At 36.4% G+C, this 25,679-nt stretch overlaps 1 protein-coding gene across 1 annotated transcript in view; it reads left to right on the forward strand.

Annotated features, from left to right (window-relative positions):
- The window catches only part of STT3B (STT3 oligosaccharyltransferase complex catalytic subunit B), a 96,222-nt gene extending 85,002 nt beyond the window's left edge, over positions 1-11,220 (forward strand). The window contains exons 12-16 of the mRNA XM_004754304.3: positions 311-482; positions 1,392-1,565; positions 4,277-4,390; positions 6,662-6,874; positions 9,590-11,220. Coding sequence (XP_004754361.1) covers positions 311-482; positions 1,392-1,565; positions 4,277-4,390; positions 6,662-6,874; positions 9,590-9,670 — 754 coding nt within the window. The 3' untranslated portion in view covers positions 9,671-11,220. The remainder of the gene's footprint in view (positions 1-310; positions 483-1,391; positions 1,566-4,276; positions 4,391-6,661; positions 6,875-9,589) is intronic.
- Positions 11,221-25,679: the final 14,459 nt, after the last annotated feature.

The following is a 25,679-nucleotide window of genomic DNA, read 5'->3' on the forward strand; positions in this document are numbered from 1 at the left end:
GATAGAATGGGGTTTGTGAGACTCTGCATTTGAATCCACCATGTTTTTTTTTTACCTCCCTATGGACATTTCCACCCCAGAACTAGTACACCAGAATCTTTTTTTTTTTTTTTTTTTAAGCTAGCCAAGTAATTTGTGTGCATATTACAGTTTAAAAAGCACTGGTCTAGCTCTTAATGGATCCCCCGCCCTCGTTGTTGAGGATTTTAAAATGTGAAATTATATAATGGCTTACTTAGCACCTCAAGATTTTAAGTGATTGTCTTCACATTTAAGATCTTATTTAAAAGAATATTGTGATTCTTTTCAGCACCAGGAATATCTTAGATGATTTTAGAGAAGCTTACTTTTGGCTAAGGCAAAATACAGATGAACATGCCCGAGTGATGTCTTGGTGGGATTATGGCTATCAGATAGCTGGAATGGCTAATAGAACTACTTTGGTGGATAATAACACCTGGAATAACAGCCACATAGCACTGGTAAGAATTTGATAAGCAAAAGATTAAAAATTATAAATCTTTATAATTCACAGTCTTTATATTTTGCTGTATATTTTGCTAAATCTTTATATTTCACAGTCAAGCTTCACTTTGTGTTTGAGTAGGGAAAATGTGCGTAAAAGTACTCTGCTGAATTCTCAAAATAATATTTCACTCATTTATTCAATAAAGTAAATGCAGGGTATGCTTATATACTTTGGTTTTAAGAATGGTATTTACCTACTTAAATATCATTCAGAAAATAGGCTGATTTCTGGCACATCGCATGATAAATGTAGCTCACTGGAAAATCAGGCAAAATCTGAAATTTAAATACTGTTTAACTTGTATTTTCCATTTTTAAATTAAAATTATTTGCAAGTATGTAAAGCCAAATGTATTGCAATTTTATGGCCATGTAAATTATGTTCACTCTATTAAATAAGTAATTTGCATAAATTAAGATAATCACCTCTCTGTTCTTTAAAGATTTTAAATAGATAATGGATGTTAAGCAAATGAGTTCTATTTGTGTTAGCATTGTAGCTAGTCATCTGGTAGACTGAGAAGAAGAATATATTTGTATCAGCTAGATTGCTGGTCATCCTTGGCCTTGAAGTTAGGTGAAATTGTATTTCTTTTAAGCTTGCCTGCTTTTATATTAAAATATTAATTCCATGAAGCTTACTTATTTATTAGCACAATATTAGAACATATATTCAGATGTTGACATTCCTGCTATAAATTGGTTGTAGTAAGTGAGGTGCTTATAGAACTTGGTAAATTTGTTGAATTCATAGCAAATCATCTCTTAGAAAAGAATTCCATGTAATTCGAACACTTGAGGTACATTCTGTCCGATATTCATTCATTTTTATTTTTAGTGTACATATTCTCATTTTTCTATAGGTGGGAAAAGCTATGTCTTCAAATGAATCAGCAGCCTATAAAATCATGAGAAGTCTGGATGTAGATTATGTTTTGGTTATTTTTGGAGGAGTTATTGGCTATTCTGGTGATGACATTAACAAGTTTCTCTGGATGGTTAGGATAGCTGAAGGGGAACATCCAAAAGATATTCGGGTAAGAAACCTGACCATTCTACATGTATGAGACAGCTGCCAGTGTCCTTGTAATTGTCTTACCTTGCTAATTGTATCATATTTATTTTCATCATCTTATCCCCTAAATTAGTCCCTTATTCTATTTATTGAAATAGTAAAGCATTGAGCATTTTTCCAGGTTTAAAACTTTTGAAATTCACTGATACTGCTGTTCTCTCCTGTGAAACTGTCCCCTCTCAAGACTCTTGCTTTTTACTCCTTCACAGCCTTTCAGTTCTGCCCTTTCTTTCCATTTACATTGCTTCTACTCTGATACTAACCGTTATGATTATAAACCTGAAATAGGACAGTAACCTTGAGATTGTTCTCTTTGCCTCGGTCTTGTTTCCTATCCCTAATGTGACTTTGATCATATCATTGTCCAACCTAAAAGCCTTTAGTATACTAAGGGTTTTAAAATCAGAGAGATGGGAGTTAGAACTAAAACCCTGGCACTGTCAGCTTGGTGCTATGGGCAGCTTATTTTTGTCCAGTCAGCATTACATACTTGAGGCATTAGGTCTCATTCTTGGTTCTGGTGTTATAATGGTGACTAAGGTAGCATAGATTGTCACTAATGGACAGGCCAGGAGTAATTAATTTGTGGTGCTGTTATGAAAATTTGTAAGGATATAGATGAAGCTCAGCCTCGGGGTTGGTATGAAATAATCTCTACTGAAGCAGTGGTATAAAATCCAAACTCCTTTGCTTGGAATGTAAAGCCCTTAATATTTTCCTTTATTTTTCTGGCCTCTTGTCCCTCTCAACTTTTTCCCATCCGTCAGTCTACTCCAGCCTGTGAAATTTGCCTTGTGGTTTCTTTCTTTGACTTATGTGATACCTGTGTTTATATACTCTTCTCTTTCTTGGAATACTTTCCCTACCACAGATTTATCCACTCTCTGGTGCATCTGTGTGTTTGTTTATCATCAGATCACATGCAGCCTGTCTCGTTCATACATTCTAAGATATCTCTCCCTCTCAGTTGTGAGCTCTTAGAGGATGGGCACCCAGCATTGTGGTTACATGATGAAGGGACAAAAGACGAGAGTAAGATACACCACTGATCCAGAATAAAAAAAACTTTTGGAAAAATGTATGTATGTGTGTCATATGACAGGGATGAAGTAAAGCTCCCAACTTTCTGTTCAGCTGTAAATGCTGTGATGGTTTCCCTTTACTGTGATTTTAAAACACTACTTCATTGTATTAAATTAATCTTAATTTTTCTAGTATGTGATTTCCATTTATGGATTTTCTTTAGCAGTGTTAAAATTGTGACATATGTTCCAGTTTCCATGCTTTTGAGTATTTTTGAACTTTGAGAATAAGTATACATTCACATGATTCAAAAAATAAAAAACAGGGTCACCTGGATGGCTCAGCTAGTTAAGTGTCTCAGAGTCCTGGGATCAAGCCCCTCATCTGGCTCCCTGCTCAGTGGGAGTCAGAGAGTCTGCTTCTCCCTATCCTTTTATCCCTCCCTACTCGTATACTCGTGCTCTCGCTCTCTCTTGTCCCAAATAAATTATTTTTATTTTTTTAAAGAGAGAGCATGAGCAGTGGGGGAGGAATAGAGGGAGAGGAAGAAACAGATTCCCTGCTGAACAAGAAGTCCAACAACGAGGGGCTCGGCTCCATCGCAGGCCCCTGGGACCATGACCTGAGCAACCCAAGCATCTTATAAAATCTTTAAAAATAAATAAATAAAAATATAAAGAGATATACAATAAAAATTTATCCCCTCCCCCAAGGAAAAAAAAGTGTCCCATGTTTTATTATTTTCTTATGATTTTTATTTAAGCAGGTAATGAGTAGCAAAGTATATACTTTGTTTTTGCTTTTTTCACTTTGTCATCTATCTTGGAGAACGTCCCATATTAGAATATGTGGAGAGCCTTCTTCATTCCTTTATTGCACATCTACACAGTGGTTGCTCAGTTGTGTCTCTGTACCATGATGTATTTAACCTTTCCATCTTGATGGATACTTGGGTTATTTCCAGGTTTTTAGTCTTAATAAACAGAGGTATAATAAATAACTTTATGTACTCATTATTTTGCCGATATATAAATATCTCTGTAGGATAAATTCCCAGACAAGAAATTTCTATCTGTATTTCCAAATTGGCCCTCTTAGTGGTTAATCTATAAATTTTATGTAATTCCAATAAAAACTGCCACAGTTTTTTTTAGACATTCTCCTCCCCAACCAAAGAACTGATTATTTAGAGTTCATATGGAAAAATAAATAACTTTTAGGAAAACTCTAAAAAGGTGTAATTGGGTTGAGGATGGAGCAGTTAGTAAAGGGCTAGCCTACCTGGTATTAAACGATGCATTGGCACCATTCTTTTTAAATAATTGAGATTTTATAACATGGTTTAAAATCTGCCTTCCCTCGTGTAACAAAGTTCTTTTCTTGTGTTTTCTTGACACTCTTATTTTTTATAAATGATTTCTAGACTCAGCTTTTAAAACAAACCCTTGATAGTTTTTGCAGGTTTCTTTTAGAGGTCATGTTAAATTTATAAATTAATCTTTTAATACCATATTTTTTGAGATAACTAAATAATAGCTTTCTGAAGATCCTCAAGAGCTACTTCTTTATGAGTAAATGAGAGGAGGGAACCTGGTAGCTTTGAATGTGTTAAATTGAACTGACACCGAAATTTGATTTCTTTTCTTGTAGGAAAGTGACTATTTTACCCCACAAGGAGAATTCCGTGTGGACAAAGCAGGATCCCCCACATTGTTGAATTGCCTTATGTATAAAATGTCGTACTACAGATTTGGAGAAATGCAGGTTGGTTACATCAGTTTTCCTATAATCTTTATTCAAAGGAATATTTTTAAAGTAGTCTTGTTTGCCTCCAGAAAACAGGATAATGAATGTTTTAGTTGTGTTGTATAGAAAAATATGCTATCTAAAAAGAGTCCACACACCCCTTAAATTTAGATTTCTGAAACTACTATGTAAAAAGTTAGGGGAGGAAGTTTTTTTAGAACAAAGATTTCTTTCCAAAATATAATTAACATTAGGCTCAAATTCAGCCTTCACTTGTCATCTTAACTTTTGATCTCGTGCTTTTGGAAGACATTTTTCTGTTAAGGAGAGGTGTTCTAGGTAGGAAACCATATGATCTTCAGTAGGCTACTTTGCTGTTCAGTGGTGAAAAGTCTGAAAGAGTCAGATTATATAGTCACTTCTATATAGATATCCTGTCTATCTCTGTTATCACAGCTAGCTGGGACTATCTGGGTAAGAGTTTCCTAGAGTATTAGAATGATGTGCATACAAACGCTTAAGGGCCCCCAAAATGAGTGAATGTGTAAAGAGACATTGTGGCAAAAAGAAAAGAGTAGTACTGCCATTCCTGCCGTACTACCTGGATTTTAGCTCTGGCTGTGTCAGGTTGTAGAAACCTTAGACAAGTCACATCCTCCCTGGAGTCATTCTTTTCCTTGTCTGTATATGATGGGTATTGGACTGATGACTTGATTTCTGGGCTTCTTTGTAGCTTTTACATTATATGACTATAATACCAGGTTAGACCTTCATACTAAAATTTCAGCACAAACTGCCTGATTTCATGTTGCATTCTGGTTGATTACTAGAAGGTAGAGAAAAATTGCTAGTTGAACTTTATATAGGGGCCAAGGTAATTATTATTCATTTGGAATTACACTCTGTAAGTGGCTTTTTTTCTGTTTCTGGTTTTTTTTTTCTTTTTCTTTTTCTTTTTTTTTTTGGAAGTACAGCTGGCAACGTAATACTACATTTATTTCAGGTATACATTGTTGTAATTGGACAAGTTTAGACATTGTGTTCATTAAGTGTAGCTTCCATCTGTCACTGTACAATGCTATTACACAACCATTGACTATATTTATATTCTGCAGGTGGCTTAAAAAAAATAGACAGTAATTTTACTACAAGATTTAGGGTTTTGTTTATGTTTTGATTTTCTTTGAAGGCAACTGCATGGTCTCTAAACTCATGTAAGAAAGAAGCACTTAACGCATGATAATTAGCTATCTCAGAAAATGGTTCAAAAATTATTTTTCTGATCATAGTGATAGCATCAAAAGACTTTTTCATGTGTGCGTCCTTTAAATTTATCAACAGTTTCAAATCATACTTCAGTCATGCATTCATTTTGAGATCTTCCCTATTAAAGAATAATAACTGTTTAAGACATGAGTACAGCTTTTATAGATAAGCAAGAACAAGTTATGCCCTCATTAGCATTTATTTTTGTTTTAAAGTTGAATTTGCTCGTGCTCTGTGTGAACATAAACTTAGTCTGAGAATTTCTTAAAATCTTCTCCCTTCTCCCCACTTTTTCCTTTTTTCATTCCTCATAAATCCTCCTGTGGTTTGGCTTTCCTAACTTCCTTTATAGTTTCCACTTTCTGGATATAGTATCACTGCTTACTTGTGCATTTATTTAACAAATAATACTGGGGAGATAAAGCCACACTCTGAATAAGATAAAGTCATCTTACAGCTTACATCCTGGTGGAGGATACAGATAATTTTAAAAATACATAAAAACCTTTAGCAGTGAATGCTATAGAGTAGAAGATGAGGAAACAATGGAAGAGACTTCTCAGTCACCAGTTTCAAGAAAATATTTCCCTTGTGTTTGGGCTGAGACCAAAGGATAGAGCAGAGCCAGCCTAGCAGAATGAAGCTGGATGAAGAACTTTCAGGCTGAGAGAGTAGATAGAGCAAGGCCTTGAAACAGAAAAGAAATCCCTTCTGTATGTTTCTCTCTGTATACCTATAATAAAGAGGGCTTTGATGGATTTCCTTTGACTGGCTGTTTTGGTTTTTTATGCCCGAAGGCTGCTCATCTACTCTTAAGGGTTCAGTGAAATTCTGATTTTGCTGTATTTAATTTCTCTCTTCCTATCTAGTTAGCATCATATGAGAAATGTTAAGATACATTGCTCTGATTCTGTTTTCCTAGTTTAAAGGGAGAGAGTTTTACTCTGATTATAACATTTACTATCTTCTAATACTGATGTTTTCCAGTATGGTTAACATCCTATACTAATGCCACTTTTGCAGCTGGATTTTCGTACACCCCCAGGTTTTGATCGAACACGTAATGCTGAGATTGGAAACAAGGACATTAAGTTCAAACATTTGGAGGAAGCCTTTACATCAGAACACTGGCTTGTGAGGATATATAAAGTGAAAGCACCTGATAACAGGGAAACACTAGACCATAAACCTCGAGTCACCAACATTTTCCCAAAACAGAAGTATTTGTCAAAGAAGGTGGGTGCCAAGGGAAGTCATTAGTCTATAAAAGGGTAACTCAGAGTTCATTGGTTTGTCTGAAAAACAGTTACTTAAAATTACTAATAAATCTTCATTTGCCAGATCTTTGTAGACTATAGCTTATATACAAAGTAAGCAGCAGGCCATTCTTTTAAAACTGAGCACTTGAGATAGCCCAAACAACAGCCTTTTCTGGATAGTATCATGATTATTGATGAACCAACCTGAGATTTTCCCAGAGGTATTCAGGCTTTAGTTTGCGTCATTCCCATTAGTAAGACTTACTTGAAAGTAAAATATATCTGTGGCCATCACTTTCTGAACTTTCGTTGAAAGTAAAAATGTGATTGGTTTCTCATCTTTTAGTCAAAGCAATTTTACATTGCATTGTCATGTTCCATTCTTAGTATGTTGCTACAGTATTACTGAGTAAAAAATAAGTTTGAATTGGTAGAGTCTTGAATTTTAAAAAATCATAAGAATTATTTTTAAATGTAATTATGACAAAGGTTGTAGGCAGGAATTATGATGATGGGACTATTCTAGTCCTTTTGTAATAAATACTTAATAAGATATGAAGTATTTTATTGAAGGTCATTATTGCTCACTTAAGCCAAATAGATCTAATCTTTGCTATAATGGTCTACTAAAAATGAATATTTATATAGGTTGCTCTCTATATTAAGGTACTACTCTTATAATACTAATTATTAGACCCGTTTCAGTTTTAAGTCTTGAAAGATGCTTAGGTTTACATTGCTTGGATGAAGATTTTTTTTTTTTTTTTTAAATCATTAGAGCAGTTGTCTTTCTCTTTGCATTACTTAAAATATATTCAAAGTATAGATCATTTATATAAATAGGAACTTTTTAAACTAAAATTTTCTGTCAGGTATAAGTCACTGACCATATCTAGACTGATAAATTTAAGTATGTCACATGGAGCTGCCATGCGTTAGTCATATCCAATTCACTGAACAGTATTTGCATCAAATGACAAATGATCTGGTTTTTCATAGTCATGTGGGCAGAGAAACTGGTGAGTCACATCAGTGCAGAAGTCAAAATAAATGCTGCTAGTCTCAAGGCACTTCTTCCTAAGACATCTAAGCCCTGTTAAAGTCTACCCTTTCTGAGAAACAAGGCCGTTGAACTTGCTGATGATAGTGAATTTTCTAAATCTGACTTCTTTTGTCTTCCCGTGATTTCTCCCAAATCAGTAAATGAATCAATAAATAAAAATTAGTCTCCCTTGTATGCCCAAAACCTATATTCTAGTAGCCAACAACACAGGTTTTGAATCTCATGTTTCCATGTCTTTATTATTCTGTTTTATACTAGCACTAGAGGAATATTTGCTTTCCTCTCCCCACCCCAGTTTTTACTTTTTTGGGACTGTGTAGTCATTTGAAAACTTACTTCTGCTACTACAAAGCTGACAGGGCTGAGGCACTAGGAATTGTATGTAGTCCAGGGCTGGAGAAAGACTTTTTGGCATGGGTTGCTGAGGTTCTAGTTACATACTTACAGAGACCTGAGGCACTTTATAAGATCTTACAGAAAAGGTTTCATGTTAGAAATCTTTGGGTAATGATAAGGAAACTAACTCCTTGACCTGGTTTGAATCTTTTTAAATTGTGCCCTCTGAAATTTTTTATTTTTTGTCTTTATAAATTAATAATATTAAGTAGCATAAATTACAAACAAGTTAGCAGTAGCTAATTTTTATAAGGACTCATTTGCCTTGTATTCTTGTGCCTGTTAGAAAAAATTATAAATTGTTTTAAACTGACATCATAAATTACATGACGCAGCATTTACCCTGTTTCCAAAACCACCTGTAAGAGTTGTATTTAAGTCTTCAGCCTCTGATAAGTGCCTTAAATTTAAGTGTTTGTTCTTTTCAGTATCTGTGGCTGTGTCAAAGTGGCAGACACATGTGTCTGTATGATTAGTCTTCTAAGATTGTAACACAGCAAATACTTTTGCAGTAAGTTCTAACACACATTTGTAGTGATTTGTTTCTTACACCAGAAAACATCTGTTGAAAGTATTTTAGTGGGATCCTAAAGTGTTTAGAAAAATGTTTTGTTTTTTTTTTTAATCTATGAAATTTTTTTCTTGGTGTTTGGTTTTGTTTTGTATTTCATTTTTTAAGTACTTATTTTTTACCTAAATTGGGAGAATATGCCAAGTAATTTTATTTCTTTCATTTTTGTAGATAGGTACAATCCTCATCATTTTACACATAATGAAAGTTCCTAAGTTATTTTGTATTTTTAATACACAGCTAGTTCTTGGAGGCTAAAGCAGGAGCCACATTTAACATTTCCTGATTCCTTAGTCTAGTGTTATGTTCTGTTATGCCTGGAAATGTGAGTAATAATTACAGCTAAGCATTTAGAGGTTGAGAGGAGAGGAAAGAGTTCATTTACCCAATGGTAAGGAATATACGAAATCCATTTGAGGAATATTGTGGTAAGTGCTTTCATCCTAAAGCTAGGGACCTAGTCTAATTTACCTTGAATCTCTAAGCATACTTAGCATAGAACTATTATTGGTGCTCATTGATTGTTCAAGTCCAGCTATAGGATGAACTCTAAGGGCTTTATTAAGACAGTCTTCATAAAAATGCTATAAACCATGTGTGTAATATTTTTTTAATCTGTGAGAAACCTACACTAATATCATGTGTTCTGTTTTCTTTTTTAGACTACAAAAAGGAAGCGTGGCTACATTAAAAATAAGCTAGTTTTTAAGAAGGGCAAGAAAATATCTAAGAAGACTGTTTAAATACACTGTTCTGGTTCCTAACTTGAAGCAGTTGTCCTTGTGAGAACCGGTCTTTGCCTTTAGCTCATGTCATGTTTCACAACAGAGGGTACAGAACCATCACTGGTCCAGATTAATGTACAAAATTTTCTGGCAATGCCTGATTTAAAAAATAAAATTGGCTTATTGAGAACAGCTATTTTCTATTTGTAATGTGAAGCAAGACAGAGCACTGCTGTAAATGTCTAACAGCAGATTTTTTTTATTGGTACATATTATCCTTCAAATCTGAGAATTTGGACTAATTGCACCAAAGAACCCTCTAATTTGGTCCCTGGCACATGCATACTTGTCAATGTTTTTATTTTTTACAAGACCTACATTTTCTTTGAATTACCCAAATAGCAATATGTAAAATACAAATGACAAAATGTGATGTGAATTTCTTGAACCAGTAAACTAGTACAGGTCTGAGAAAGAGGTATTAGAAAAATAATTATACTTCCTTGAACTATATTTATTTTCATGTTTCTCCAGTGCAAAGATTGTTTCATCAAATGTATATTTTCTGTTGCTTACTGTTTGCTCTGTCAGAGAAGAAGCTGCTGTTTCAAAGATGGACCTCTGAGTAACTATTTGATGCTAATAGTTTTTTATGTTGACACATTGCTGCTTTTAGCAGTTGTTTTCACCAGGTACTCAACAGAGCAGATCTCATGCATTGTTTGTTCATTCAAGGGCTAAATTTATATCCTTTGGAGGGCATGGCAACTGCACAGAATGTTGCTTACCAGGATGGGGTTTGGTATCACTGAGATTAGCACTATGTTTACATGCAGAAGATTAAGGAGAAAACCCTTAAAGTGGACAGGTATCCAAAGTTCCTTTTCTGTGACTCTTCAAAATGACAAAGGATTTGTAAACTTTGCCTGGATTTCTCTCATTTTATAATAGTTTCATCCATCACAATGATTTTATCCTCCACTCCATTTTTTTAAATCCCTAAAGCATTTGATGAAACACTCTTTAATGCTATATGCATTTTCTTACTTTTATTAAAAATGTGACAATTGTCAAAAAATGCACTAAAATATAAATGGATATTGAACATGTTCATTTTCCAGCTTATAGGCAACTTTATATAGACTTGAAAATTTTCTCCAGTTGTTTAGTAAAAGTGAAAGAGAAAGGGTTTTTCCTGCCACAGGATATAACTTTTTTTTATATAAACAAGCATAACTTACCACTGCTTTTGGTGGAAAAGTACAGAATAGTATGTACCTTTTATGAAGAAAAGTGTAATTTACAATATTCAGTGAGAATGTTACTGCTGATTTTCTTTTCCAAAGTGTAGAATATTCTTTGATTTATAGAATTCATTTTTGACCCAGATGATGGTTCTTTTACAGACCAATAAAATGGCTGAACATTTTCACAAATAAAGTGTAACTGAATCTGGATTTCTGATACCTTGTCATTTGGGGGATTTTATTTTACTTTGTTGCTTTAAAATTCAATGCAGAGAAGTTGTTGACTGTAGGGAAATAAAGTTAATTCAAATTTTGTGTTAAGTGTTGTCTTTCATAAAAATTTTATTTTTGAAAGGAGTTACAGAGTACTGAACACACAATTCCTTCCTTGTTCACTTTTACAAAGATTTTAGAGAATATGTGTGTAATAGTCCTCGGTTTCAGTTTCCTGCAGTCAACTGTGATCCAGAAGCAAATGATCCTCCTTAATGATGCATCTTCAGAAGGTCAGTAGTAGCCTATCGCACATCACAGTGCATACGTCGTTCACCTCACATCATCTCATCACATAGGTATTTTATTATCTCACGTCATGATGAGAAAGGTGAGTACAATACAATAAGATCTTTTGAGAGAGAGATCACACATTAACTTTTATTACAGTAGATTTTGTCATTATTCTACTTTATTGTTAATCATTGTGCCTAATTTATATATTAAACTGTATTGTAGATATTATGTATAGGAAAATACGGAATATATAAGGTTGGGTACTGTCCGCATGTTTAGGCATCCACTGGTGGTCTTAGAACGTCTCTCACAGATAAGGGGAGGACTATTATAAGAACAAAGTGCTAGATTACTTCAACCTCAGCTTACTGTTGCTTTTCCTTTTTACAAGAGAATTAAAATCTCATTTTGACTTTTTATGAGTAAGTGAAGGGGTGGAGGGTGGGGGAAGATGCCTAGCCAAATAGGAACTTCATCTCTTTTAAATGGAGGTAAATGAGGATTGGTCTTTAACAAAAGCCCTGCACCATAAAGTATATAACCAGTCAAGTCTTCATCATAGAATTTTCTAATTAAAAGCAGAAATGATCTTCTTTCTCAGTTTTAGGGAACACCATTTTGGTTCAGTGGTTCAGTAAAACACCATACTGTAACCCCATTTGGTGTTTTATTGTAGCACAAAAGTGAAATTATAGCAGTTTAAATACATTGGAATAGATAATTGGCTCAGAATATTCTTTAAATCTCTAAATTCATGTGTGATCACTAACACCAGACAATCACAGAAGGAGGAGATCATAGCCTTGAAGTTTTAGGCTATAAAACGGCATTTGTTTTTGTTCCACATTTTAGAATTGAACAAAGCTGAGTGCTTTGGAGTATAAATAAGGCAGTGAGACAGCAAATCCAGAGATAAAATTCAGTTTTCATACTTACATTATTACCTACTTAAGTTTGCATTTGTGGAGATGTACTTCATTTGAGTCCCTAGGCCATGACCAAGAAGCCAGGGGGCTAAATAGTATAAAAGCATCTTCTAGAGTATTACTTTTCATAGCCAAAGGGCCATAAGATGAGATTTGGAGCTATTGTACCTTATTCCCTTTTTTTAAAGTTTTGTTTGTGGCAAAAAATATATAACAATTTACTGTCTCACAACTGAACATTTTTAAATGTACAGTTCAGTACTTTTGAGTTCTCTTTCATGCAACTAGTCTCAAGAATTAACATCACCTGTCAGACATCTACCTTGCTGCCCATAATCCTCAGTTAAGGTAGGTGAAATAGTGGATAAATGGAGAGCTCAACAGCCACTGCAAATTGAAATGGTAGGAAATTGAGACAAACCATCCCTAAACAAATCCTGATGTTTAATTTTCTTTTGAAGTAAACTTGTAACTGTGAAGTATAACACAAAATAGCACAAAATTGTATACCTTAGTGAATTACCACAAAATAAGCAACTTTGTAACCACAACCCAGATAAAGAGAACAGAACCATGCCAGTACTCCAGAAGTTTCCTCATGCCCATTACACAGCCACTGGTCTGTCCCTCTCTCGTAGCTTTCATAGTAATTACGGATTTCTGGTTCTAATACTTACATATTTCTCTCTAAACATAACTACATCTACATTTTAAACAATGCAAATGGAATCAAAGTTATTTTTTTTATTCAGTTTTTATGGATTTGGTCCAGAGTGCTGCATGCAACTGCTTTATTTTCACTGTGATAAATACTCCTTGTGTGTCTGTCAGTTTCTCTACCCCACTGCACACACATTCTATTGTTGGTGGACATTTGCATTGTTTCCAGTTTGAGAATACTACAAATAATATAGGAATATCCTTTTGCATCTCTTTGAGAACATATATGCATACATTTTTTTGGTGGGTATTTACCTAATAAAGTAGAATTGCTAAGTAGGATATGAAGGTTTGGGTAATTCTCACATCCTAATGAGCCTGTATTAATCTTTCCAATTTTTCCTTTCTGGCGGGTGAGTTATTTCTCATTTTGTTTAATTTGCCTTTTCTAGATTACTGGTGAGGACAGCCACTTGGAAATCATGATTTTAGAACATTTTTCTGTTGGTTTTTCTTTTATTTGCCGTAGTCCTATATATATCTTGTATATAGGCCTTTCCTTGTTTGCGTTGCAAACTGCCTAAGAATTTGTTTTAACGTAGCCTTATTTTTCAGTCTTTTGTGTACCTGCAGCTTTCTATACCTCGTATAAAAAAACCTTCTGAGATGTGAAGATCGTCTCTTATATTCTTTTCCAGAAAGTTTATCTTTTGTAATCAGCTTTGTAGTGTTCCTGGAATTCATTTGTTGAGTACAGTGTGAACTGTTTTGGGATGGTTTTTGGTTTTTTGCATATGTACACCTAATTCTGCACCATTTCTTTAAAAAAAAAAAAATCCTTTTCCTACATCTCTGCAGTACTCCTATGTAGTATAAATCAAGTGTCCAAGAGTCTATTTCTGGAGTCTGTTACATAGAGTTTTTACTGACTTACTGTAGCCTTAAGATAATTAAGCTACAATAAGGCAAGTCGCTCTCCCATCCCAACCTTGTTCTTTAATCCTCCTTTGGCTGTTTATGGTCCTTTGCTTTTTTAATACAAATTTCAGAACCAGGTTGTTAAGTAACACCAAAAAAAAAGGAAAAAAACTTTGTCAGGATTTTGATTCGGCATTGAAACTGGAGAATAATCTGAACACCTTTAAAATATTGTGTCTTCTATGAACATGGGATATCCTTCAATTTATTTAGGGCTTGGTCATCTTTAATTTGTTTTCCAGTTTTTAAATAGGACTTGCACGTTTTCATAAATTTTATTACAGTGTATGTTATTTTTTGATGTCTTACAAATTTTATTTTTGTCAGCATATAGAAAATTCAGTTTTCTATATTGAAGTCATACTCCACAACCTGTTGAAGTCTAACAATTCAGATTATTATAAACATGTGCCATCATAATTGAGGAATAATGGTAATTTTCTCTCTCCCTTTCTGGTGGTTATATTTCTTTTTCTTAGGCTGCGCTGATAGGACATCTAGTACAGTACTGCATAGAAAAGGTAACATTTGTATTTTGTCTTGTCTCATATGCAAAGTTTTGTTTTCCCCAATATTTTATTAGATCACTTGGGCACAAGTGGGTTGGAGTGAGAGAAGGAGGGAGCCTGACGTGGGGCTCAGTCTCAGGACCCAGGGATCATAACCTTAGCCGAAGGTAGATGCTCAACTAACTGAGCCAGCCTCCCATTTATTTTTTTAAAGATTTCCTTTGTTTATTTGGGAGCTAGAGAAAGATAGCAACAGAGAGCATGAAGGAATACCAAGAGAAGCAGGCTCCCCACTGAGCAGGCAGCCCAGGGGCTGGGAACTCAAGAGCTAGCTCAGATCCTGGGATCATGCATAACCTTTGCCCAAGACAGAAACTTAACCAGCTAAGCCACCCAGGCTTCCCTCATATGGGAAGTTTTTGGTATTTTTTTTAATAATTTTTTATTTTTTATAAACATATATTTTTATCCCCAGGGGTACAGGTCTGTGAATCACCAGGTTTACACACTTCACAGCACTCACCAAAGCACATTCCCACCCCCTTCTCCCAAACCCCCTCCCCCCAGCAACCCTCAGTTTGTTTTGTGAGATTGAGTCACTTATGGTTTGTCTCCCTCCCAATCCCATCTTCTTTCATTTATTCTTCTCGTACCCACTTAAGCCCCCATCTTGCATCACCACTTCCTCATATCAGGGAGATCATATGATAGTTGTCTTTCTCCGCTTGACTTATTTCGCTAAGCATGATACGCTCTAGTTCCATCCATGTTGTCGCAAATGGCAAGATTTCATTTCTTTTGATGGCTGCATAGTATTCCATTGTGTATATATACCACATCTTCTTGATCCATTATCTGTTGATGGACATCTAGGTTCTTTCCATAGTTTGGCTATTGTGGACATTGCTGCTATAAACATTCGAGTACACGTGCCCCTTTGGATCACTACGTTTGTATCTTTAGGGTAAATACCCAATAGTGCAATTGCTGGGTCATAGGGCAGTTCTATTTTCAACATTTTGAGGAACCTCCATGCTGTTTTCCAGAGAGGTTGCACCAGCTTGCATTCCCACCAACAGTGTAGGAGGGTTCCCCTTTCTCCGCATCCTCGCCAGCATCTGTCATTTCCTGACTTGTTGATTTTAGCCATTCTGACTGGTGTGAGGTGATATCTCATTGTGGTTTTGATTTGTATTTCCCTGATGCCCAGTGATATGGAGCACTTTTTCATGTGTCTGTTGGCCATCTGGATGTCTTCTTTGCAGAAATGTCTGTCCATGTCCTCTGCCCATTTCTTGATTGGATTATTTGTTCTTTGGGTGTTGAGTTTGCTAAGTTCTTTATAGATTCTGGACACTAGTCCTTTATCTGATATGTCGTTTGCAAATATCTTCTCCCATTCTGTCAGTTGTCTTTTGATTTTGTTAACTGTTTCCTTTGCTGTGCAAAAGCTTTTGATCTTGATGAAATCCCAATAGTTCATTTTTGCCCTTGCTTCCCTTGCCTTTGGCGTTGTTCCTAGGAAGATGCTGCTGCGGCTGAGGTCGAAGAGGTTGCTGCCTGTGTTCTCAAGGATTTTGATGGATTCCTTTTGCACATTGAGGTCCTTAATCCATTTTGAGTCTATTTTCATGTGTGGTGTAAGGAAGTGGTCCAATTTCATTTTTCTGCATGTGGCTCTCCAATTTTCCCAGCACCACTTATTGAAGAGGCTGTCTTTTTTCCATTGGACATTCTTTCCTGCTTTGTCGAAGATTAGTTGACCATAGAGTTGAGGGTCTATTTCTGGGCTCTCTATTCTGTTCCATTGATCTATGTGTCTGTTTTTGTGCCAGTACCATGCTGTCTTGATGATGACAGCTTTGTAATAGAGCTTGAAGTCCGGAATTGTGATGCCACCAACGTTGGCTTTCTTTTTCAATATCCCTTTGGCTATTCGAGGTCTTTTCTGGTTCCATATAAATTTTAGAATTATTTGTTCCATTTCTTTGAAAAAGATGGATGGTACTTTGATAGGAATTGCATTAAATGTGTAGATTGCTTTAGGTAGCATAGACATTTTCACAATATTTATTCTTCCAATCCAGGAGCATGGAACATTTTTCCATTTCTTTGTGTCTTCCTTAAGTTCTTTCATGAGTACTTTATAGTTTTCTGAGTATAGATTCTGTGTCTCTTTGGTTAGGTTTATTCCTAGGTATCTTATGGTTTTGGGTGCAATTGTAAATGGGATTGACTCCTTAATTTCCCTTTCTTCTGTCTTGCTGTTGGTGTAGAGAAATGCAACTGATTTCTGTGCATTGATTTTATATCCTGACACTTTACTGAATTCCTGTATAAGTTCTAGCAGTTTTGGAGTGGAGTCTTTTGGGTTTTCCACATATAGTATCATATCATCTGCAAAGAGTGATAATTTAACTTCTTCTTTGCCGATTTGGATGCCTTTAATTTCCTTTTGTTGTCTGATTGCTGAAGCTAGGACCTCTAGTACTATGTTGAATAGCAGTGGTGATAATGGACATCCCTGCCATGTTCCTGACCTTAGTGGAAAAGCTTTCAGTTTTTCTCCATTGAGAATGATATTTGCGGTGGGTTTTTCATAGATGGCTTTGATAATATTGAGGTATGTGCCCTCTATCCCTACACTTTGAAGAGTTTTGATCAGGAAGGGATGCTGTACTTTGTCAAATGCTTTTTCAGCATCTATTGAGAGTATCATATGGTTCTTGTTCTTTCTTTTATTGATGTGTTGTATCACATTGACTGATTTGTGGATGTTGAACCAACCTTGCAGCCCTGGAATAAATCCTACTTGGTCGTGGTGAATAATCTTTTTAATGTACTGTTGAATCCTATTGGCTAGTATTTTGTTGAGTATTTTCGCATCTGTGTTCATCAAGGATATTGGTCTATAGCACTCTTTTTTGGTGGGATCCTTGTCTGGTTTTGGGATCAAGGTGATGCTGGCCTCATAAAATGAGTTTGGAAGTTTTCCTTCCATTTCTATTTTTTGGAACAGTTTTAGGAGAATAGGAATTAGTTCTTCTTTAAATGTTTGGTAGAATTCCCCCGGGAAGCCGTCTGGCCCTGGGCTTTTGTTTGTTTGGAGATTTTTAATGACTGTTTCAATCTCCTTACTGGTTATGGGTCTGTTCAGGCTTTCTATTTCTTCCTGGTTCAGTTGTGGTAGTTTATATGTTTCTAGGAATGCATCCATTTCTTCCAGATTGTCAAATTTATTGGCGTAGAGTTGCTCATAGTATGTTCTTATAATAGTTTGTATTTCTTTGGTGTTAGTTGTGATCTCTCCTCTTTCATTCATGATTTTATTTATTTGGGTCCTTTCTCTTGTCTTTTTGATAAGTCTGGCCAGGGGTTTATCAATTTTATTAATTCTTTCAAAGAACCAGCTCTTATTTTCGTTGATTTGTTCTATTGTTTTTTTTTGGTTTCTATTTCATTAATTTCTGCTCTGATCTTTATGATTTCTCTTCTCCTGCTGGGCTTAGGGTTTCTTTCTTGTTCTTTCTCCAGCTCCTTTAGGTGTAGGGTTAGATTGTGTACCTGAGACCTTTCTTGTTTCTTGAGAAAGGCTTGTACCGCTATATATTTTCCTCTCAGGACTGCCTTTGCTGTGTCCCACAGATTTTGAACCGTTGTATTTTCATTATCATTTCTTTCCATGATTTTTTTCAATTCTTCTTTAATTTCCCGGTTGACCCATTCATTCTTTAGAAGGATGCTGTTTAGTCTCCATGTATTTTGGTTCTTTTCAAACTTCCTTTTGTGGTTGAGTTCTAGCTTTAGAGCATTGTGGTCTGAAAATATGCAGGGAATGATCCCAATCTTTTGATACCGGTTGAGTCCTGATTTAGGACCGAGGATGTGATCTATTCTGGAGAATGTTCCATGTGAACTAGAGAAGAATGTGTATTCTGTTGCTTTGGGATGAAATGTTCTGAATATATCTGTGATGTCCATCTGGTCCAGTGTGTCGTTTAAGGCCTTTATTTCCTTGCTGATCTTTTGCTTGGATGATCTGTCCATTTCAGTGAGGGAAGTGTTAAAGTCCCCTACTATTATTGTATTATTGTTGATGTGTTTCTTTGATTTTGTTATTAATTGGTTTATATATTTGGCTGCTCCCACGTTGGGGGCATAGATATTTAAAATTGTTAAATAATCTTGTTGGCCAGACCCTTTGAGTATGATATAGTGTCCTTCCTCATCTCTTATTATAGTCTTTGGCCTAAAATCTAATTGATCTGATATAAGGATTGCCACTCCTGCTTTCTTCTGATGTCCATTAGCATGGTAAATTCTTTTCCACCCCCTCACTTTAAATCTGGAGGTGTCTTCGGGCTTAAAATGAGTTTCTTGGAGGCAACATATAGATGGGTTTTGTTTTTTTATCCATTCTGATACCCTGTGTCTTTTGACAGGGGCATTTAGCCCATTAACATTCAGGGTAACTATTGAGAGATATGAATTTAGTGCCATTGTATTGCCTGAAAGGTGACTATTACTGTATATGGTCTCTGTTCCTTTCTGATTTACCACTTGTAGGCTCTCTCTTTGCTTAGAGGACCCCTTTCAAGATTTCCTGTAGAGCTGGTTTGGTGTTTGCAAATTCTTTCAGTTGTTGTTTGTCCTGGAAGCTTTTAATCTCTCCTTCTATTTTCAATGATAGCCTAGCTGGATATAGTATTCTGGGCTGCATGTTTTTCTCATTTAGTGCTCTGAAAATATCATGCCAGCTCTTTCTGGCCTGCCAGGTCTCTGGAGACAAGTCAGCTGCCAATCTAATATTTTTACCATTGTATGTTACAGACTTCTTTTCCCGGGCTGCTTTCAGGATTTTCTCTTTGTCACTGAGACTTGTAAATTTTAGTATTAGGTGATGGGGTGTGTGCCTATTCTTATTGATTTTGAGGGGCATTCTCTGTACCTCCTGAGTTTTGATGCTCGTTCCCTTTGCCATATTGGGGAAATTCTCCCCAATAGTTCTCTCAGTATACCTTCTGCTCCCCTCTCTCTTTCTTCTTCTTCTGGAATCCCAATTATTCTAATGTTGTTTCGTCTTATGGTGTCACTTATCTCTCGAATTCTCCCCTCGTGGTCCAGTAGCTGTTTGTCCCTCTTTTGCTCAGCTTCTTTATTCTCTGTCATTTGGTCTTCAATATCACTAGTTCTTTCTTCTGCCTCATTTATCCTAGCAGTGAGAGCCTCCATTTTTGATTGCACCTCATTAATAGCTTTTTTGATTTCAACTTGGTTAGATTTTAGTTCTTTTATTTCTCCAGAAAGGGCTTTTATATCTCTCGAGAGGGTTTCTCTAATATCTTCCATGCCTTTTTCGAGCCCGGCTAGAAACTTGAGAATTGTCATTCTGAACTCTAGATCTGACATATTGCCAATGTCTGTATTGATTAGGTCCCTATCCTTCGGTACTGCCTCTTGTTCTTTTTTTTTGTGTTGAATTTTTCCGTCTTGTCATTTTGTCCAGATAAGAGTATATGAAGGGGCAAGTAAAATACTAAAAGGGTGGCAACAACCTCAGGAAAATATGCTTTAACCAAATTAGTAGAGATCCAAAATCATGAGGGGGGAGAAAGGGGATAAAAAGAGGTTCAAAAAGGAAGAAAGAAAAAAAAAAGAATTTTAAAAAAACACCTAAGAAAAATATAAAATATATATATATATATATTAGATAAACTAGTAAAAAATCGTTAAAAAAGAAAACGGTAACAGTTAAAAAAAAAATTTTACCCAAAGGCGAGAAAAAAAAAATAAAAAATGAAAAAAAAAAATTAAATTAACTGCAAGACTAAAAAAAATCACAGGGAAAAAGCCATGAGTTCCGTGCTTTGCTTTCTCCTCCTCTAGAATTCTGCTGCTCTCCTTGGTATTGGAACCGCACTCTTTGGTAGGTGAACTTGGTCTCGGCTGGATTTCTTGTTGATCTTCTGGGGGAGGGGCCTGTTGTAGTGATTCTCAAGTGTCTTTGCCCCAGGCGGAATTACACCGCCCTTACCCAGGGCCGGGGTGAGTAATCCGCTTGGGTTTGCTTTCAGGAGCTTTTGTTTCCTGAGCGCTTTCCGTAGAGTTCCGGAGGACGGGAATACAAATGGCGGCCTCCTGGTCTCGGGCCGGAGGAGCCAAGAGCCCAGGGCCGCACTCCTCAGTGCGCGCTCAGAGAACCGCGCCCAGTTACTCCCGTCTGCCTGACCTCCGGCCGCGCTCCGAGCTCACCGAGCCTGTGACCGGTTCAAGGTCACCCCGAGCTGCGAGCTCACTGTCGGCTCTGTCTCTGTAGCCAGCTTTCCTGTTCCAATACCCGCAAGCTCTGCGACACTCAGACACCCCCGATCCTTCTGTGACCCTGCGGGACCTGAGGCCACGCTGACCCTGCGTGGGCTTCGCCCCGGGTAGCCTCTGGAGCGATGTCCCTCAGCGGAACAGACTTTAAAAGTCCTTTGTGCGCAGTTGCTCTGCCGCTTGCCGGGAGCCGGCCCCTCCCCCCGGGGTCTATCTTCCCGTCGCTTTGGATTCACTTCTTCGCCGGTCCTACCTTTCAGAAAGTGGTTTTTTTTCTGTTTCCAGAATTGCTGTTCTTCTTCTCTTCGATCTGCCGATGGATTTTCAGGTGTTTGCAATCTTTACATAAGCTATCTAGCTGATCTCCGGCTAGCTGAAGTAGTCTCAGCCTGCTACTTCTCCGCCATCTTGACTCCTCTGGAAGTTTTTGGTATTTTTAGTATTTTTCCATATGCTGAGTTTTTATCATGAATGAATCCTATCAAATGGGCTTCTTTCCCCTTCATTTACTGAGTGATTTTTCTCTTTATTCTGTTAATACAGTGAATTAGAGACTTTTTGTTCACAGTTTTAAAACTAAACTTGCATGCTTGAAATAAGCGTTTGATAGAATTTGCTAGTATAACATCGGGGCCTAGATTTTTTTCTTTGTGCAAAGATTTTTAATTACAGATTTAATTATTTTATAGACATAGGCTTTTTTTTTTTTACTTACACAATAAAAACAAAACTGACATGCTTTGTTTAAATTGTTTTTCAAAGAATTTGTCCATTTCATCTAAATTTTCAAATAGGTTGACTACTGTTGCTTGTCACTGAATTTTAATGTTTGCAGATTCTGTAATGATGTCCTTTTCATTCCTAACACTGGTTTGTTTTGTTTTTGTTTTTGTTTTCTACCCCCCTCACATCCCTGTATGTTTCTGTCTCTGTCCTCTCCTTCAGCACCATGCTTATTTTCTTTGGCAGTTTTTAATCAATTTTGTTAGTTTTTTTTCTTTCCTTTCATTTATGGCTTTGTTGACACTTTCTACAGTATGTTTTTTATTTCATTAATTTGTGTCCATTTTTTTCTATTCCTTGGAAGGAGGTGTTCTTTTTAATCTCTTGATTTCTTTTCCCACTATATGAATTTAAAGTTATAAATTTACTCCAAATATAAACTATATATATTAAACTATTCAGCTTAATGTATATTTTAATTTCCATTGTATTTTCCTTAAACCATGGGTTAGATGTAGATGTACATTTCTTGATATTCAAATAATTTTCTAGTTATCCTTTTATTATCCATTTCTACCTTAATTGCCTGTGGTCAGATTCTCTGATTTTTAACCCTTTGAAAATGGTTGAAATTTGCTCTCTCGCCAACATATAGTCTATAGAGGTGTATGTATATATGTCCTTGAAATATACTTTCCAAGGATGATGTATTAAAATTGTAGGCTGTTAACAGATTTGCCTAAGTGTTCTTGAGCTGTCAATTTTTTCTATATGTGTTTTGAACCTATATTATTAGGTGTTACATACACTTGGGACTTTCTTGGTAAGTTGAACCTTCAGTTTTTAGGAAATACCAGATTTTCCGTAACACTTTTTGTTACAGCCTATTTTGTCTGATAAATATTAGTGTTATGTCATCTTTATTAAGATGATTGCATGATACATCTTTTTCGGCCTTCTGTGTCTACTTCAGATTTGTTGAGGTTGTTGGTTTTCAACACCAGTTTAAAATTCTTAGTCCTCTCTTTAAATATTATTTGCTTCTCTGCCACTCTCTCTGTTCTGAGTTTCTGACTAAATATAGACACTATTTGGTTCTCTCCCTCCTTTTGCTTCTCCATTCTGTGTATTTCTCCTTAAATTTCTCTCATTACTTATGGCTAATCTGATGTTAAACTCATTTATTGATTTATTTTACTTATTCTGTTTTTCAGTTCTAGAATTTATCCCATCTGTTGTTTCTTTTTATAGTTTACAGCTGACCCACTAACATTTTCAGTCTTAAACATAGTGGGCATAGTTTTTTTTAAGCTTATATTGAATAAGTCCACAGTCTAGAGCTCTGTGGGTCTTGTTTCTATGTGTGGAGGGTTTTTTCCCTGTCTGTCCATGTGATCTTATCCCCCAATGTGCAGGCATTTTTCTGTGTTCTAAACATATGTTAAGAAATTGTATGAGAAAGTTCAAGGCCTAGTTTTCCCTTCTAGAGAGGATTTGGTTTCTGCCTAGTTATCTAGGAAACCAGCAAGCCAGAATTACCTTATTCCAATTCAAGAGATGAGATACAAAACTAGCCTGCCACCCCTAGGTAAGGGCTGGCTCATTGTTCCTAGACAGAAACTCTTCAAGGATCACACCCATGCAGACTTAAATATCAGCATTTTTCCTCCTAGTTCTGTGAGGTTACTGAAATGATTGGTGTCTTCCAATTTCCAGGGGGAAATGGCCCCAAATACCAAGCTTCTCTCTCAGGAGTTCCATCTTCTAGATTCTGGGCTGGTGATAATATCTTGGTTCTATGAAGTCTTAAAGCAGATGTGATGTTGTCTAGCTTGATTTTTTTTTTTTTTAAGATTTTATTTACTTATTTGACAGAGAAATCACAGTAGACAGAGAGGCAGGCAGAGAGAGAGGGAAGCAGGCTCCCTGCTGAGCAGATAGCCTGATGCGGGACTCGATCCCAGGACCCTGAGATCATAACCTGAGCCGAAGGCAGCAGCTTAACCCACTGAGCCACCCAGGTGCCCCTCTTGTCTAGCTTTTATACTTGTACTTAGCCAGAGGATTGGCCCAAACTCCCTAGTCTACCACAGTCAGAAGTAGAAATACTTAGAATATATGGAATTTTCTTGGAGTGTTAGCCTTAAATCTTAAAAAGAACCTGGAGGTCTTTTGATTAGAATATCAAGTGTCTGCTTCAGTGAAAGCTGGAGAGCAAATGGGAACCAGAGTGACTATCTTACTCAAGCTAGATAGATAAAACATCTTCTGTTTTTTGACAAAATGAGATGGATTAGAGCTCAGACCCATATCCTACTGAAGGAAATACTTTATAAAATGCTTTTATGATCCTATCTACTGACAAAATGACTACACTAGCAAACATTACAGAAGGCTAGCCCACTTTCCATTTTGTATCTTTCAGTTTTATAGAATTTACTTTTAGGTTTGTAATCTGTTACTTCTTAAGTATATGGCTTGAGGTGGAAGCCATGTGCAGACTATATACTAACTTTTCAGTAAGTCTTGAAATCAGGTAATGTGAGTTATACCTTTGTGCAGTGGCCTTTTAATACTTAAGCCCTAGGACCACAAGCACACACTTGGTATTTTGGGCAACTATCATCGCCTAATCGACAACTGACACATCTAGAATTTGTGTAGTTCTTAAGAACAAAAGAACTCCAAATGTAGTATGTGTACAGAACATACTATCAGGTTAGCTAAAATGCATAAGTGTTAGGATGTATAAAAAGTGTCCTATATTGCTGGTGGGAACTTAAAACTGTTTAAACCACTCTGAAAATACACATTCCCCATTTCCCAGTAATTCTACTCCTAAGTCTGGCAAAAAGAGCTGATGGCAGTATGTTCTTATAAGGAATAGTATTAAAAAAGAAACAAATGAACTACATTTATGAGGAATAACTGATCTTAAAAATGTTAAAAAGATTATATAACATTTCATTTATATACAGTTCAAAAAAACTATAGTATTAAGGAATGTAATCTAGTGTTAAAGCTAGAAGGCAATGCAGGATGTGATTATTTTTTTTGTGTGGAGGTGGAAGGGATAATACGGGGGCCTTGATTACAGATGGGTAAGTAAAGTGGTTCTGGAGTAATGACAGTGCTCTGTTTCTTTTAAAGATTTTTTTTTTTTTTTAGAGAGAGGTGGGGAGAGAGCGAGCACAGGCAGACAGAATGGCAGGCAGAGGCAGAGGGAGAAGCAGGCTCCCTGCTGAGCAAGGAGCCCGATGTGGGACTCGATCCCAGGACGCTGGGATCATGACCCGAGCCGAAGGCAGCTGCTCAACCAACTGAGCCACCCAGGTGTCCCAACAGTGCTCTGTTTGAGTTGGAGTGTGGTTTACACGTGTCTGCTTTATTACCCTGTACATCTGATTTTTTATTGTGCTTGTATTATACTGCACACAAAATGAGAGCAAAGTTGCAGACTAGGAACCTCCAGGCCCTCATTTCTTTTATATGAAAGCATTAAAAACAAAACCCACTAACTTTGCCAGAAAAACAGCAGTGGTTGATAGCACTGAATAAAATGTCCAGTCAAGATAAAGTCACATTCAAAATGTCATGTTTTTATTCAACCTTTCTCCACCCTTCTCCACAGTGTGAAGCAAGCAGCCTCCCAGCTCCCACTTATCTTTCAATAGCAGGGAATAGGACAGACTTTATTTGCAACATTCTCATGTGTCTAGGGCTGCCTGAAAAACTGGTCTCATTTTCACCTAACTTGGCTCAGGGAAAAGTGTTACAGGCTGGGGAAAGCTGCAGAAAGAGGGAGGCATGGCTTATAAAAGCTGCAAGGATACTATAGACTTGGAAACGATGGGTCCAGGAACAAGAACAACTAAGGCCGTGTATAAAAGGGGAATAAAAAAATAGCACATGGGCCCAGGGAAGACATGGCCAGAAGAGAGCCGAGATGGCCTTAAGTCTCCACCCTGGACTGATCCCAAGGCTCAGACACTGCAAGTTAAGGAAGGTCTTTCTGGCACAGAGCCAGTTTGAAAATACTGGAAAAGACTTATTTTTTCAGACCCCTTATTTTCACCAAAAGATCACAAGGCATATAAAGAAACAAAAACATGGCTTATTCAAAGGAAGAACATAATGTGACAGGAAATCTCTTGTT

This window comes from Mustela putorius, unplaced genomic scaffold (genome assembly GCF_011764305.1).
Source record: "Mustela putorius furo isolate JIRA1106 unplaced genomic scaffold, ASM1176430v1.1 tig00003834_pilon_pilon_pilon, whole genome shotgun sequence".
Taxonomy (NCBI): Eukaryota; Metazoa; Chordata; class Mammalia; order Carnivora; family Mustelidae; genus Mustela; species Mustela putorius.